This window comes from Dromaius novaehollandiae, chromosome 1 (assembly GCF_036370855.1).
Source record: "Dromaius novaehollandiae isolate bDroNov1 chromosome 1, bDroNov1.hap1, whole genome shotgun sequence".
NCBI lineage: Eukaryota > Metazoa > Chordata > Aves > Casuariiformes > Dromaiidae > Dromaius > Dromaius novaehollandiae.
In genome coordinates, this window is record NC_088098.1 from 49,939,218 (window position 1) to 49,955,222 (window position 16,005).

At 50.8% G+C, this 16,005-nt stretch overlaps 1 protein-coding gene across 1 annotated transcript; it reads right to left on the reverse strand.

The window, feature by feature from the left end:
• Positions 1-228: 228 nt before the first annotated feature.
• On the reverse strand, positions 229-11,145 carry LOC135328204 (uncharacterized). Its single transcript, XM_064510773.1, has 5 exons — positions 10,793-11,145; positions 8,861-9,049; positions 4,546-4,702; positions 2,245-2,424; positions 229-1,614 (listed from the first exon to the last, which is right to left on the reverse strand). The coding sequence occupies exons 1-5, from the start codon at positions 10,971-10,973 to the stop codon at positions 1,365-1,367; spliced, it is 957 nt and encodes a 318-aa protein (XP_064366843.1). The 5' UTR covers positions 10,974-11,145; the 3' UTR covers positions 229-1,364.
• Between the last annotated feature and the right edge of the window lie 4,860 nt (positions 11,146-16,005).

Here is a 16,005-nt window from a genome sequence, read left to right on the forward strand (position 1 = left end):
TACAAGGTGGAATGGGGAGAGATTCCTTTATTATTATCAGAAATAGCAAGAATGGTGGCCCCAGTCCTCTTTCCAAAAAGAAGCATCAGGGTTTCTGAGGATGCCTGCTGGTAGGTCTTGCCCTTATCAGAAAAATGCAATACCCTGAGCCTTTAATTAGTTTCTTGCCTAAAAATGTAATGCAAATATTGATGGAAATAAAGTCAGTGGCTGAAAACTCCTTGTAGCAGGGTAGATGGAGTATCATAGTTTACATCCTTCAGCACTGGATGGTGATGGTGCTGGTTCATGTTCTGGGTGCTGGTTCTTATTGCAACTCTTTGGGCTGCCAGCACCTGTTTTGACTAATGCAGTAGCAGCTCCTGAAATGCAAACATCATCTCTGTGTGCACAGGTGATGCTGTATTACTCAGCAGGCTCCCTGCACCCAGAGTGCACCAGGCTTGCTCTGAAGGCACAGATCTGCTCTCCGGTGCTAAGAGAGGAGGGGCCGAGGTGTCCTGAAGCTGCTCGACATGCTCTGCATGCAGTGCATGGAAACGCGCCTATACATTTCTATCCAGGAAATCGTGGACAGAAATATGGGTGTCATTGCTTTCTGCATGCAAATCAGGACACACTCTTTGGGCACTGCTGTAGGTCCTGGTACATGTGATGTGAATTTCTAATAGGAGAGAGAAGGAAGAGAAACCCAAAGTTCTTTTTCAAGCATGCTGTGTCCTTTGTGTTAAAGATAAATTCATATTTTCCTCTTGACTGACTATCTTTACATACTTGTCACTGCATTTTGCAAGTCCAAGATTGACTGTGTAGAAATGTTGAAGATACGGTGAGTTCTAAACAACAACAAAAAATCCTTTAAATTTCAGTCTACATTCAAGTGCAATGAATTGTAAATGCTTCCAATTATCTAATGACATAGATTCCTTGTTCCTGGTAACTGGCTGTGTTCACTTTCAGCCTTTAAAAGAGCCCTAAACAGAAAATCAGACTCTTACGTTTAAAAAGTAAAATCTGAAAGTCTGTATGTGCTTATACTATATTTTAACCAAGAGCTGTTCTGACTTAGCTTTGTACTTTTTCACTAAAATGATCAATTAAGAACCTTGTAACTTAGGAACTTACATCTGAATTGTGCAATTCTGGAAATGGGGCAGGGGGGAGGATTATATCAAAAAGCCTTTTAATATGAAGTGTCCAATCTTCTCCATTGGAAAACCCAGGTGCAGTAATTGGCTCTTGTGAAATTCCTCCCTGAGCTCTACAGAGTTTCAAGAAATAGGTGGTGTTTCAAAAAAAAAAAAAAATATATATATATATAAAATAATAATTTTGAAAAATGAGTTGAGTGATAGTTTAAATTATCAAACTGGCCTCTCGAGCTTGTTCAAGAGCTTATGTTCCTCATAGCCTCTGTAACAGATGGGGAGCAAGTCCCTGGGGAGGTTGGCATGGCCGGGCATTGCAGGCAGGAGTATGTTGCTTGGCTTGTGGAGCAGCTGACTGTACGTGGGGGCAGAGGGCGGCGTGCCTGGCTGTAGCATCGTCTGCGGGAAGACCAGCGTCTCGGTGTGTGAGCTCTGTGCGGACAGCTTGGACAAGTTTTCCGGGCTCCTGTTAGAGGCAAGAGGGAGAGGGGAGAGAGAAAAGGGATGAAGGGCTAGTAGGAGCCCCCAGGTGGGCTCAGCAAGACTGAGCATAAGAGAGCACTGGGCTGGTGGTAGGTCTGTGACTCTTCCGGAAAGAGCTGGTGCAAGTGTTTCCTTGCTTGTTAGTGTTAGGTGCTAGGTGGGGAGCTGGGTGGGAGAATTTCCCTACAAATTTGTTTTCTAGGCCTTGTGTAAAATGGTGGAAAACGGGCTCTGGGACCTGCAGAGTAGACTCCTCCACTGCATAATTTAGTAACACAGTTTATTAAAACATGCAGCGCCCAAGCAGTGGGGGCCTGGCCTCCAAACAGGGGCTGTGGCAGCTTGGTAATACAGTGGTTTAGCAGAGACCAGGCTCAGGAAAGGAGGAACTCTTGCTGCATAGTAGATCTGTATTAACACCCAGTCTATCCTGTTGGGACTATGCACGAGGGGGTGACGGGAGGGGGTCAAAGGCTCATGTGGCTTAGGTTGTTAAGTCTCACTGCTCCTGACTTGGTTAGTCTGGAAATAGCTCTCCCCGCAACGTAAGAAGTTGCATGGGGACCACCAGGCTGCTGCCTGTGCCAGCCTCGGGCTTTGTGCTGAGCGGTACCTCTGGAAAGCTGGATTATTGCAGCCTGCAAACGCCCCTGGGAATATGGAGCTGGAGAGGGCCGAGAGGTGGTAATCACGCCGGTGGTAGTGTGTTAGTCTCCCAAAAGCGATCTTCCCTCTCTCTGGGGCTGCAGGATCACGTTTCTTTCCTCCTCTGAATTTTCTGCCAAGTTGCTGCCTGGAAGGGAGGGAAGGAAAGAAGGAGGGAGGAAGAGGAAGAGAGATGTGCATGAATAGGTGCTTATTTTTTTTCAGGGCTGGTTGCTTTCATTTATTCCGTGGAAAGATTTGGCATGTTTCATAAAGCAAGGTTTTCACCCAGCAGCCCGCTTGTGGGGGTCTGAATGGGCTGGTTTCGACCCCTCCCTCTGCTCCCAGAGGAGAGTGTGGAAGCCCCCACGCTTTGCACAGCTTGTCCAAGGAAAACCAGCCAGTTGTGCTTCCCTGGTCTATGGCGTGCTGGGCACCGGTTGCCCGAGTCCTGCGGGAAGGAAATGAAGAGCTGCGATGGACTGGTGACCTCCAGCCAGCCCGGGGAAGAGCAGGCTGGAGGGGAGAAATATGGATGGAGCCTCCTGAGAAACCAAGGTGCCAATGCTTGCAAAGCCTCCATGCATCCCTCAGGATGCTGTGCGCTCTCCTCTGCCACCAGCATTTCCCCTTTCGGTTTTGGGCTGGGGTGATGGCAGCGCTGTCCTGCCTGCCAGCCCTCCCTGGGGAGCTCCTTGGCCTCTTCAGCAAATCCTGTTGTTGGGCAGAAATCATGCCAGCTTTAGGAAAACTGGCAGCTCTGTGGCGAAGCAGCGGGCAGCGCTCTGATGTCTGCCACCGTTTTGGGGACGGGGAGGAAAGAGAGGCCCACTGGGGTGATTACTGCTCCCTCCACCCCCCAGAATGGGGTTCACTAGTTCTTGCTGTGCATGGAGCTCATTCCCACGCTCCCCCTCCACAGCAGTTCCCGCCATGGGGCCGTGCTTTCCTGCTGCAGAGAGGGCTGTGGGCATTTTCCTGGCTCTCTCTCCACCTCCCTGGCCTCTGGTAAGGATGAATCAGTGATGGTTTGTAAAACATGTTTCGGAAGTGCAATTGTTTGCTTGGGGAACTAAATAGAATCTGGGGGGGTTTTTTTGCAAGAAAAGTCCTTCCTGGAGAAGGATGCTTCTTCTTTCCCCTGCAGGGCTGTGTGCTTGCAATCATGGTAGCTGAGCTGCACGCTGGCTCGCCGCTGAACTTGGCCTCACTCTCTCTGGAAGAAGACATGGATGTTCCCTCCGCTTGCTCTCCACGTGTCATCTGCCAAGTTACCTTGCCTGCTTCCCCCCTAATGGGAGGGCTTTCTATGAGTCAGCAAGCTAACAGCTTCTCGTGTACCTCAGGTTTCCTTGAAGGCTGCTTGGCCGTGGGAGGCCTCTCTGCCATTGCTGGCAGCCTCTGCTCCCAGGAGCATCCCAGCTGTTGGGGACCCCCTGCCAAAACCCCCATCTTCCTCATTGCAGCTGACTATAGCTTTGGTTCTGGGCAAAGGTTTAAATTTTGCATGCGGTTGTGTTAAGCTGCAAACAGCTTCCCTGTCACCCTAGAGCCTAGTTTCTAGGGCCAAAATGCAACAGATGTGTAAACTAGAGCATCTGCATGGGAGGGAAAAGCGTGTTGCAAGAAACCATGTAGAAATGCAGCCACATTTGTGGATCTGGTGCCGGTTGACCATGTTGTTCAGCAGATGGCAGCACCGGCTCTTCTTTAGCTCAAGGAGGCACTGTCATCTCCTTATTTCCTCCCCCCCCCCCCCCCCCCAAAAAAAAAAAAAAAAAAAAACAAAAAAACAAAAAAAACCAGTGCCCTGGAAACTGGGCTTGGCAGGGCAGTGGGGGGTCCGATTTCAGAGGGAGATAGCCTGATAGACTGATGCAACCAGGACTGCTTGCAGAGAGCTGGATGAGCTGTGCCTAGCGAAGGGCTGGAAGTGAGAGAGCTGGACTACGGGTAGGATCTCCCCCACCAAGAGAGGGACAGGTTGCTGCCTCAGTCAGAGAAAGCTGCTCTGTCTGTGCACGGAGCAGCCTGGAGGTAGGAAACCTGGAAGGTAAACTCAGCTCCTGCAGCCCTTGGCATTGGAAAAGGGAGCTGTAGCCCTCAAGCCTTTCATCAGGCAAAAAGCAAGCGTGGGGACAGCAGGTCTCAGATGCATGTCTCCCTCCTTTTGAGACCCTCCTCGCCCCCACCCTGGTCTCCTGCTTTGGCTGCAGAGCGGTTGCACTAATCCTGCCCGCGTTGGGTTCCTTATCAAGCGGGTACTCACCCCTGGCTGGCCTCGTGCCGCAGGGCGCAGCTCCTCAGCGTCCTGTCCCGCCAGCAGCACACGGCGAAGGAGATGGACAGGGCCAGGATGATGGCTCCGCTGATGAGCGAGGCCACCACGGCCACGCGGAAGCCCTTGTCGTGGGGACGGGGGATGGCTGTGGGCATGGGGACAGAGCAGGGCACCGTGAGTGGCAGCCGGGGTGGCTGAAGCTCGCGTGGCCTAAGCTTTGGTGCCACCTAACCTTCAATGATGGTGGTGCCGCAGCCGCCTCTAGCCAGGGTTTTGCCACTCCACAGGATCAAAGCTTTTCCCAGTGCCTAACTTCGGCCTGCCTTACTGCAACTTAAGCTCATTGCTTCTTGTCTTACCCCCTGAGATGTGGACAGAAGCTCCTTCTCTTTCTGTTTTGCAGTTAAGGCTTATAGCTGGAGAGCTTGCTCATCTTTCTCCCCAGCCCAGCCCACCTAAGCCTGCCTCACGCTCTCTGCCTTGCAGCCCTCCTCATGCTGCACCCTGTACACAAGGCCATGCGCTGGCGGAGCAGGGCAGCAGGAGCCCTTCGCTGGCCTTGCAGACCCTGTAATAGCCCAGGAGGATATTCACCTTCCTCACGGCGCCTTGGTATCTGGGACTTGTGGTCAAGTTTATGACCCACGAGATCCCCCAGGTCCTCCTCAGCAGGAGCTACCGATTCCCAGGGCTCGATTTGTGCTTTTGCTCATTCCCGTGTGCTTACAGCACCCAGTGCAAGTCCTTAGTATATCAGATGCTGTCCTCAGACCCACTCCTCCGGTGTGCTCAAGTCATTTGCAGCTTTAGGCCCACGTGCCTGCATGCAGCATGCCTGATTCTCCCCGCAGCGGTGCCCCCAGCGGATTTAGCAGGTGCACCCACCAGTCTGTCACCCAGACCGTCACTGAAGCAGCACCCAACTGCACTTTGGAGACTCGAAGTGATCCAGTAACCACCCTCTAAATTTGCTTTCCCAGCTAGTTTCTCCCGACTTGCAGTCGTTCCTCTAGCCAGCACCTCCATCATTTGCTCAAAAGCAAGCCCTGCGAGACATGACGAGCACCACTGAAGCAGGCAGGTTCTCTCCCCTGTTGGCAAAGGCTGACTCCCTGCTGAAATTAAAAAGGATTAGACTGGGTTTGATAAGATGCATTCTTGATGAAAGAATGCTTACTTCTGTTATCTACCAGACAGTGAAAAAGTACTTTTATTTGATTAAATTGTTCTGCATTTTCAAGGAATTGAAGTTAACTTGACTGATAACTTTCCAGGCCCTAAGCAGTAAAGAACTTAGCTTATAAAAGGAGATATTCTTATCTATCTCAGGTGGTCCCCAGGTGATCTCTCCCCTATGTATTAAAGATGTAGACAGGCCTCTGATAACCTAAAGGTATGCTAAAGGTATAATTTATATTAATAACCATACTACCTAAATAGGCATGCATGGAAAGTTAATTGCAAGAAAACATGTAAAAGGATTGCTTTGTGAACTAATAATTGTAGCTGAACAAAATGGTGAGCATTAGTGTACTGCATCAGTTTAGTAAAAGAAAAAAAAAAACCCAGTTTCTGATAGAAATGTATTCAAAATTAGAATTTTCTTCAGATAATAAGAATTAAAGCAAAATGCATGTGACAGAAAACACAACACTTAAAATGTCTTACATAAACCACAAAGGTAGCATGAATTAAGCTTCAATTCAAAGAAAGAAATGATAGTAACTATTGTTTTTTTTAACCTGGAACATATATTTCTGTTTAACCCTGCTTTGGGGAAAAAAACAAAAAAGTTAAAATGGCCTAAGGAAGCAAGAATGTTTGGAAGAAATATGGCTTGTAAAGATGGAAAAAAAATTGATTAGAAACCTCTGTGGATGCAGCAGCCATTTCTTTCAGAGTTTTCTCAGACAGGTGTATGATCCACCTGAGTGTGTGAGCTCTATCTACTTTAAGATAGACATCTGAAAAGATCAGATGAATTGCACTCCGATGAAACTATAAAGGGAATCTAAATATTGTCTCTGCTGCAGATGTCTAAAGTTAGAGACGTGACTCTCATCCCAAGGGCGAAATAATACAAAAGAATTTGCTAATGTCTCCAAAAATGGTAAGTTTAGATTTTCGAAGTAATAAGATACACATTGAACAAAGACTTAAGAACCTTATGACGCTTACAAAAGGACCAAACTAAAACTTCCGGAAGTATAGAGGTCTGGTTTGTGTTTTGAAGGGAAATTTGAAGTGTCTGGGGATCTTTTTCCTTAAAACTGTTCTAAAATCTGTTTATTTTTGGGCGTTTAAAGTATGATTTAATGTTTGGCTCTTTTGTGGGTGGGGGGAATCACTAAAGATGTTTCTGCATTATACAGTGTACAAAATGCAGCATATGTTCAGAGCTGAGAAGATAACATTTGCTAATTAGCTTTATGAATGTTTTATTGCTGAAACAGGAGTACCAGGAGTATGTGTAACTCATTGCAGCAAAGTTCACTGCTCTTGGCTGCAATTGCTTTTATGAACAAAACGCAGTCACTGGCTGTGTATTGCCAGATTTTACAACTCTGAGCTGATGGTAAATTGCTTTATTTGCGTTCACACTGTTAAAGAGCAAGCTGTCTTTTGCGTGTCTTGGCCTGAGCTGCAGCGTCCTAGCTTAGGATATAGAGAGGTGTTCTATGACTGAAACAGTTATTTCTGATTTTTATGAGATGTTACCTTTCTTAAACAGGTTTGCTTATCTTGAGCAAATGAAAGAGAAGGAGTAAGAGCAAACGTGGCAGACTTTCCTTTTAAAACTTTTTTTAGCCAACTATTGCACCGCAGGTTTGTTGGTAAACTGTTTTTGGATGAGGCTGTGTGTCTGTAACCGTTAGCATCCAGCACAAGCAATATATTTAAAGTGTAGCTACATAGTATTTACAACTTCTGTATTGTTGGCTACCACTGCAAAAATATATAACTTTCTTGAGGGCAATTTTCCTGAAATTATTTTATGTACGCACACAATGCTGAGTGCATGATAGAGAGCTTTTAAAGGAAGAGGTAGACTTTGTTCTTTAGATGTTAAGCCATTAGTTATTCATGAGATTGTAACATTAAAAAAAAAGAAAAGGGCCATTTGAATCTGTCACATGCTTTTATAAACAACAAGTGTTGGATTATTGCAAAGTTCAGCTTTCCTCCTTCCTCCTGCTGGAAGTTTTTGGCTGCCATTTAGACTCTGTTTGCTGGGTATTTGGAGTTGGGCACGAGCCTTCTCCTGGTTTCAGCCTAACTTGGCATCTTCTGTAAGAGTTACTGCAAGCACGATAATGGCTGATTTTGGGGTGAACTAACTCCTGCTGAATATACTCCTTTGATAAAATCCCCCTCAATTTTTTTTTAAAGCTTGGGTTTAATAGCTGTTCTGTAACATTTCTGAACTGTTCTGTAACTACTTCTAAATAGTGTAGGGAAATACACAACCATCTCCTACACTAAAACATCTCCCTTCCTCTCTTCTGCGGTGCTGAAGGCCAGAGGCTGACATGTCCGCAACCTCTTCACTAAAGGCTGGGACTGATAGACCTGACTTTGAGGGAAACTACTATGGGGCAAGAAGACAGAAAATGCTGAGATGCTCCTTTGCCTTAGGACCCTGAGGAAACTGTCCCGTGACAGTCCTGGAAAGGCATCAGCCAGACAGAAATGCCTGATTTCCACGAGGAGGGTCTCCTACATCTCCCCTGAGCTGCTTTTGCACCCACAAGGTCCAAAAGCCCCACGAGGCCTCAACTTCTGTGCCCAGCTGGAGGCTCATAGGACAACTCAGGTTACACTGTTCATTAAATACTGATGAATGGATCCCATTAAAAGCTCACAGAAGTTGTGTGTTGCATTTAGGTGGGCTACGGACCAGACCAAGCCAGACCACAGTTGTCCCCTTGGGCAGTAGAGCTGGCTCCTGGCCCTGGCGCGTCCCCGAGAGGATCGTATGTGGAGCTGAGAGCTGGTGCCACGTGGCCTCCTCGGGGTCCTGCACCATTAGATGCCTGCCTGAGCCCTCGCTGAGCCTAAAGCTTTTGTGCCTCTGCAAACATCCCCCCTCGTCTGCCGGGAATGGGGTTTCTCTGCCCCCGTCCAGCTACGGTTGTTTCTAGACAGCCAGTGAGTGAAAACTGTGCTCATGTGTTTTGGAGACTGATGATTAGCAAAGGGATGGAGATCACCGAAAACTAGCTGAAACCACATAAATGAGTGAAAATGAAGCCAGCTAGCGCCATCGGAAAGAGAGAGAGGGGTTGGCTTGCCTGCTCCTTACCCTCGCAGTGGGGTGGGCGATGGCTCCAGGATGAGATGCCGTCCCGGCGGAGGCACACCAGCTTCTCGCTGCCCACCAGCTGGTACCCCTCTTTGCACCAGTATGTGACGACAGAGCCCAAAGAACTGCCAGAGCCTCTGTCCACATCATAGTATCCGTAGGGCGGCGGGACGAGAGCCGTGCACTCCGCTGCGGGAGAAGGGAAGGCGTTAAGTGCAGGTGGTTACCAAAGCCGCCCTCGTGGTGCATTGAAACAGCCACCTGTCCCCTGCGCCACTCCTGCAGGTCCTTCAAGTCTCTGCAAAACATCTGCGTAGTCCTAAATGAGACACATAGGGAAGTCTAATTGTTTTATTTGGAAAAAACCCTAGTCTTCTAGTCGCAAATTCTGTAATACGAGCCACTTCTGAACAGCAGATTTAGGACTAGGAAGGTACAGGATGGGGGAGAAGGGGTGGAGAGTGACCCTTAAGAAGAGAAGGAAGAGGATGGGCATTTTTTAATACCCAAAACAGCTAAGGGAGTTAGGCTTGGGGGAGAATGTTATTGAGTGGAACTCAAAACAATAAAAACACTTCTTTATGCTGTAGACAGGTACTTTCTCCACCCTGGCATTTCTTTTTATTTGTATTTATTTATTTATTTATTTTTACTTTATCACCTACAGCTATTCAGGGTTACTCAGTTATTCTGCTTAGATCATCCTTTCTGTGTTCCACCCTTTGCATCTTCAGTGCTGTCCTTTTCCCACCTTGCTAGTAACTAGAGACACCTGTGAGCGCAGCAGGCACCCACATGGATGCCAGCCTGAGTCTACGCTTGCAAAAACCCGCACATCCCAACACAAGGCCAAGAAGATGTGAATTTCTAGACCTTAGTGTAAGTGGTATTACAGATACAAACATCTTGAATTAAAGGAAAATATTCATCTGATAGCTTAGCCAAGCTTAAAATGTGCAGACAGAAATTTGCTGTGTGTCTACGTCAGGGCAAACTTCCAAGGCAAATATGAAGTGCAGCAATAAAGCTAATTCTAGAGAGAGGTTTGGTTTGCCTCTGACTTTGCTGAGATGATGTGGAGTTCTTCTCAAAAGGGACTTGCAAGAAAAAAGTGAAATTGAGTAAGGTCAGACATGCTAGGGCCAGCAACATTGTGAAGAGATAGTGGGTACATCTTTATGAGTAAATTAGAGGGTGCCAGTGAAGTCTCCTGGATGCTTGATCGGTTGTAGTGTTACACTGGCAGAAAAGTCCCACACTGATTCGCGTTTTCCCAAACAATTCCAAGCTACGGTTTGAGGATAAGGTGGTGCAGGGACTGTTCCCAACAGGCATTTTGGAAACAACATGTAGCGGATAAAGGTTTTGGAAGATTAGCGAGTTCAGCAGGAGAGCCATGGGCTGTCCTGTGCCAGCAGCCTTAGCGCCGGCACACGGCGCTAGGCAGGCGCTCGCCCCGGCGACCACCGACCCTGCGTCCCACCTGCTGAGTGCATGTGCTCTGTTCCGGTAAGCAGATTAAAAAAAAATGATAATCACCCTCAGCGTTTTGAGATCATCTGTGCTTTCAAAAAATCTCCATCCTCATTTCTTCCCTGGGATCCCCCCCACGGCAGCACTAGCAAGCCCCGGGGGGAGGCTCTGCTTGGCGTGTTTGGCCGGAGAGCTGCACCCTTGTGCTGTGCACACAGAGGTAATGCGGAGGAGACTCCTTTCCTCTCCAAGACAGTAAAGTGTTAAATTTCCTCACTGTACGTAGTGCAGTTGCATCTGATGGGACAGATCTTTCCTGGAACAAAATGCTGTGGCCGTCCAGACCACGTGAAACCCCGAGGCTGATACGCGTGCCGCTGTGCAGAAGGACCCCTCGCCTCCCACCCGGTGCGGCTGCACGGCAGCCCCGGGCAGCCCGGCGGCGGCTCACTCGAGTACCTGAAACGTTGCTGTGCCTGGAGGTCCCATTGGCAGCGTCTCCGAGCGGCCCCTTCCAGAGGCGCCCCGCGGCGGGCGAAGTGGTCGCCGGCCCGGCAGCATTGCTGTGGGCAATGCTCAGGCAGCTCCAAGGCAGCAGGCAAAGGGCGATGGTGCATTTTCCAAAGCGGCGTCCTGTCATGGCGCGGAGAAACACAGCATCCTCGAGTGCCCCGCTCTCCCGAGCGCCTGCGGCTTTCCTTCGCCTCTGAGCAGGAATCAGCTGGGCTCTTAGGACGCTAAGCCTCGAGCTGTAAGCTAGCGGCCGCTCGTCCCCCCGGGCTTGCCGCCCCTCCGCTTAGGCGCAAACCCCGCTCCCGGCATGGCCAGCCCCTCTCTGGCTGTGCCTTGCTGGCATCTGTCCTCCCTTTCCACCCGTCCCGGCTCCACCAGTCTCGCCCAGCACCCCGCTCCCCCCTGCTCCCTGCCGCGGGCTTGGCCGAGCGACTGTGAAGTCCCTCAGAAAAATCAGGCGCCGGGAAGGCAGTGAGAAACAGCAGGCATTTGGGATCCATCCTTCACAGCTCCCTCCTGCAGGGCCTGGCTGTCACCACCTCCCAGTCACTGCCGCTTCCCGGGGTGCAGAGTCGCGCGTCGGGCACCCTCGGCGCCTGCCTGCTGGAAGCCCGGCTCAGGAGCGCGGTGACAGCTAGCAGCCCAGGAACTGAGCATTAAACTGCAATTTTATTTTTATTTTTATTTTTTTTTGCAAAAAACTGTAGAGGCTCTTGAATTACAGATCCTCCTGCGCCCTTTTCTTCCCTTCCTCCAAAGCCCAGGGCCAATTTTCTGTAACAGTGGCGCTGAATATGTGGCGTCAGAATCAAAAGGGTTTCATAATAGCAATTCAGCCAACTTTGCTGCTGTGGGAACCATAGAAAAAATCTATTTTCCTTTTTCCTTGGGGTTTCTTCTGTTCAATGTCTTGCTCTCTTGGCCACTTTTGGACCACCCAGACTAGTTGTAATGTTTTACAGCTAGGACAGGCTGTAGTAGCCACCAGCTTTTGCCTCCTGATATTTTTTTGACTAAGTCACTCGTAGCTGCCTGACCCCTTGCATGTACCCAGGAAGAGGTGAGATGCCCCCAGTGGTGTATGAGAACTTGAGACTGGGAGATTTCAGAGCAGGAAAGGGGAAAAGCCTCCGTGCTGCTGCTTTGCCCAGCGGTCAGTGCAAAAGGCGTGTGACCAGATCCCTAAGATCAGGGCTTGCCAGCATGTTTTGGAGCATCCCTTGCCATGGCTGTCTCCTCCCCCTTCTCCCTCCCTTCCTCGCTGTGCTGTGCCTGTGGGAGCATCCCAGCAATCCCCTGCTGGAGCCAAAACAGTGGGAGAAGGGGAACGAGACTTTGGCAGCAAGCTCTGCCTGCATCCTTACATGCCCTGGGGCACCTTGGGCCTCGCTCCAAGTCTAGGAGTTGAAGGTGTAATAAAGTCCAAACAATTATTCAATAATAACGTTTGCATGAATGCAACAACCTCCGCAGCCAGGCGTGAGGATGTTTACTAGCGCTTACAGCTTGGCTGGAAGATGCTCTGTTTTTGTGAGTTGTCTGTGTTTTCTCTGCCTCTCTATTATGTCTGTGTCCTCCGAGCAATGCTGGGGCGCAGGCAGCCTTGCGCGGGCAGGGGAGCTGGGCCGGCACCACTGCCTGCCTGCGGGGATGAAGCGTTGCCTCAGAAATGTGGGGCAGTTCCCACTCGTAAAACCAAACAGCAAACTTATGGTCTTTGTGTGAACTGGGTGATTTACTGCAGCACATAAAGAGGAAATAAAAATGTCAAACGCAGTCAGAGACCCCCATTGCAGAGGTGCAGTCAGATGGGATTTGCAGCAGTGGGGAGAGCTGCTGTCCCTGGCAGTGGCTGCCACGCCCCCAGCCAGCAGCGAGCTGGGGCTGCTGGGGGTCTCGCAGCCTTTTCCACCGTTTGCCATGGCCCCTTTGCCCGCTTTTCTCCTGCTCACAGCCAGGCTTTCCTCTCCCGCTGCTCTGTGTGGCGACGTGCCAACCTCCGTAGCCTCCGGCCAGGTATCTCAGTGTGGCCTGCTGTTTCTGCTCAAACGACAGTGGCTGCTTTTTTCCCGGCTAACAGGGAGCCTCCCCGGCTCGGCTGGGGCCCACGCTGAGTATTGCTCGAGTACAGGAGTAACCGTGTCCCAAGCTGGATTATTCCCTGGCGCGAGACAACTCCCTGCAGGGGGAAGGACGGGACTGGAAGGGCTTGCTTTAGCTGGGTGCTTTGGTAGCACGTCAGCTCTGTGCAAAGCTCGACGGCGCTGTGTCCTTCAGTTCCTCTCCCGAATAAATGGCAGCCAGTCGGTGCAGCCATCAGCCACTGGCCGCTTTGCCGTGGGAGTCCCTGGGGGGTGGGTTAGAGCTGGGGAGGGATTTGCAGGAGCAGGAAGGGTCGGCTGGGAAAGGGGGCCACCAGCAGCGTGGGAAGGCGTGCTGAGACCTTTGCGGCAGGAGAGGACTGAGGTGCGATCCTCCGGACGCTGGGAAGCATCTCCCGGGTCGTCCCGGGGTGCTGTCCTCCCCCGGCAGCGCACGTCCCCCCACGGTGCCCTCGGGCGCTGCATGGAGGCTGGCACTGCTCTGTCCCTGCCTGGCTTTGAACGTCTTTGCTTGAGACTTCACAGCAGCTAAGCACCGGCTTGCTGTGACCATGCGGCTTTTCCTTGCTCACTCTTTTTTTTTTTTCCTTTCCCCTTCTGCCCGCAGGGGTTTTTCTGTTTGTTTGTGCTAAGAAGATAAGCCTCAAGGCAGGTGGGGACTCTCGGGTTGTGCGCGAGTGCAATAGTGAGAGCAGAGGTGCCTCTGGCCGCGGGGCATGCCCTGGGTGCACACACAGGGAGCTGTGAGCTGGCATGCAGGGACCCCGGGCATGCACCCGTCCCTGGAGACGTCCAGCCCCGGAAAGCCAGCCTCGGCCTTGCAGTTTGCCCCCGCCCCTGCTGCCCAGTACATCCACTAAATAGCTGGGTAACCGAGCACATGCCACGAACGTGGCTTTCAGCGCAGAGCCAGCGCTAAGTTGTGTCATATGCGCCGAGGAATGAGTTGGCTCAGCGAGAAACCTGGGATACAATAACCGCTGTTGAGCTTGTGCTCAAAATGCCGAGTAGATGACTTGGATTATTTCTTTGTTAATGCTCTTAAGAGCTATTCCTGGGCCCGAGGGAGCTGAAGGGGCTTATTATTGCAAAATTAATATCCTACTAGGGCAAAGAGCTGTGCCCTGGCTTTTCCTGGCAGGGAAGGGAAAAAGGAAAGGGGAGCTCTGGGGGGGAGCTGGGAGCAGCTGCCCCAGGCCCAGGGTTGCCCCAGGGCTCCTGCTTTCCCGGCCACCGGAGCGGGTGGGCCCCTTCGGGATAGCTGCTCCACATGGGAGGCTGCCAGGGAGAGCACAGCTCATGAGAGGGCTTTCGGGGGGCTCAAAGGCTCCCCTGTGTGTGCACTCAGCTCTGTCTGCTGCCTGATGGGGATCTGCTGAGCTGAGGTGGTGTTTCCCTCTACCTTCTCCTGTGTCCTTCAAACCCGTCAAATTCCCTTCTGGAAATATGCCCCCCTTAAACACTCCACTGCCTGCGTTGCTGTCCCCCTGCCCTGGAAGATTTTCCTCCTCCAGTCCCTGCTCTGCAGCTGCAAAATCAGTGCCCTGGCTCAGGGCAGCTGCTGGGCCTCGCGTGTCCTCTCTCACCAGGCCACCACGTGCCCCAGGCACAGCAGGTGCCACATGGTTCTCCCTCGCTGTCTGCACCCATCACCATCCTCTCACCCTGGTGCTCCTGATCGGAGAAAAGCCATGGGGCTCCCCTCCCATGGCAGAAGGCTCTCGCTTCCCTCACAAGACAGCCGAGCAGAGAGGCGTTGGCATTAGCACAGCACAGTGAAACTTCAGATATCCCTCCTTTAATCTTCTGTAGGTGTTTTTTTCACTCCGTCATGGCCCACACCCTCATACTGATCTCCTGGGTTTGGCGCAACCCCTGCCAGCTCTGCAGTGTGGGGCTGCGCCCCAGCACAAGGCAGTTTCTATGATACCAGAAAGCACCAGCCCCGGGGAAGAGCAAGCGCTTCTCTTCCGCCGCAGGGAACAAAGCACGGGCAGATAAACATTGGGGGTAATACGACATGGCTCTCGGGTGCTCTGCCTGCTCTCGCCTACCTGGACTCGATCTCAGTGCAGGCCCATTTGGCTCGAGTGAGGCCTGGGCACGGAGAGCAGCTTGGGCAGAGGGAAGAGCTGGTTTGCAGTGGCGGGGGGGGACATGCTCCCACCAGGACCCACACTGCAGCACGGCTATGGGAGCAGGCGGGTGACCACGAGAAGGGAGTGGGTCGGGGGGAGACTTGCGGGGAGACTGTGGGACTGCCAGAAAAGAGGCGGGGAGCTTACGCATTGCACCCAGCCCAGTGGGTATCAGGGTCTGGTTGGAGCCTCCCCGGGTCTCCCACGCCCCCAAGCTTGTCCTTGATTTGCTTAACAGTCCACTGGCTTCTCCTGCCCCCAGGGGTATAAACCAAGACCATCTTTATGGCCATTCGCAGCCAGCCATGTAACGTGGTTGACAATAGGAGCTAATCCAGACAGGCACACAAGTCTAAGGGGAATCCAGTCTTTTTTTGTTTGCTTTTCTAACGCACTGCAAAGTACCTGAACAGGTGGATGCCGGCCCATGTATTCCTAAAAGCTATTCATACAATTGATTATGCTACTATTAATTGATGGCGTTACTGGTTAAGCATCTTTGCTATCTGAATAACTCATTTTTCTGAAAAACCTCTCAATTTAGTAATTTATTGCTAATCCTGTTACATACCTGCATGCACATACACATACACATATGACATAGACATTTACATATGCACACAGAGCTCCTTGGAAAGGCTTTGCTTCTTGTTCTGGCCTTTCCAAGGCCAGAACATCCCAGACTGGGACATTTTTACACAGACTCCATAAAGTCTTCCTTTGGCATGTCCATTTTGCTATTTAATAACTGTCTAGTTTCTAGACTTACAGCATTAACCTTTCATTGACCAGAGCCTGAGACTGTTAAACTCTTAATTCCTAACAAGTCTACTCCAATGTCCAGGTGTTTGGCTAGTCAGGACTTGCTTCCTGCATTTTTCATGAAAAACTGCAGTGTCTTGTTATTCTTCCAGTGCCT

What these genes read in the sequence shown, in the direction of transcription:
- LOC135328204 (XM_064510773.1), bottom strand. Translation starts at nt 10,973, where the DNA reads ATGACAGGACGCCGCTTTGGAAAATGCACCATCGCCCTTTGCCTGCTG. An exon ending in CAGGCACAGCAACGTTTCAG is followed by an intron (nt 9,050 to 10,792) that starts GTACTCGAGTGA and finishes CTTCTCCCGCAG; the next exon opens with CGGAGTGCACGGCTCTCGTC. An exon ending in CGGCACGAGGCCAGCCAGGG is followed by an intron (nt 2,425 to 4,545) that starts GTGAGTACCCGC and finishes CCTCCCTTCCAG; the next exon opens with GCAGCAACTTGGCAGAAAAT.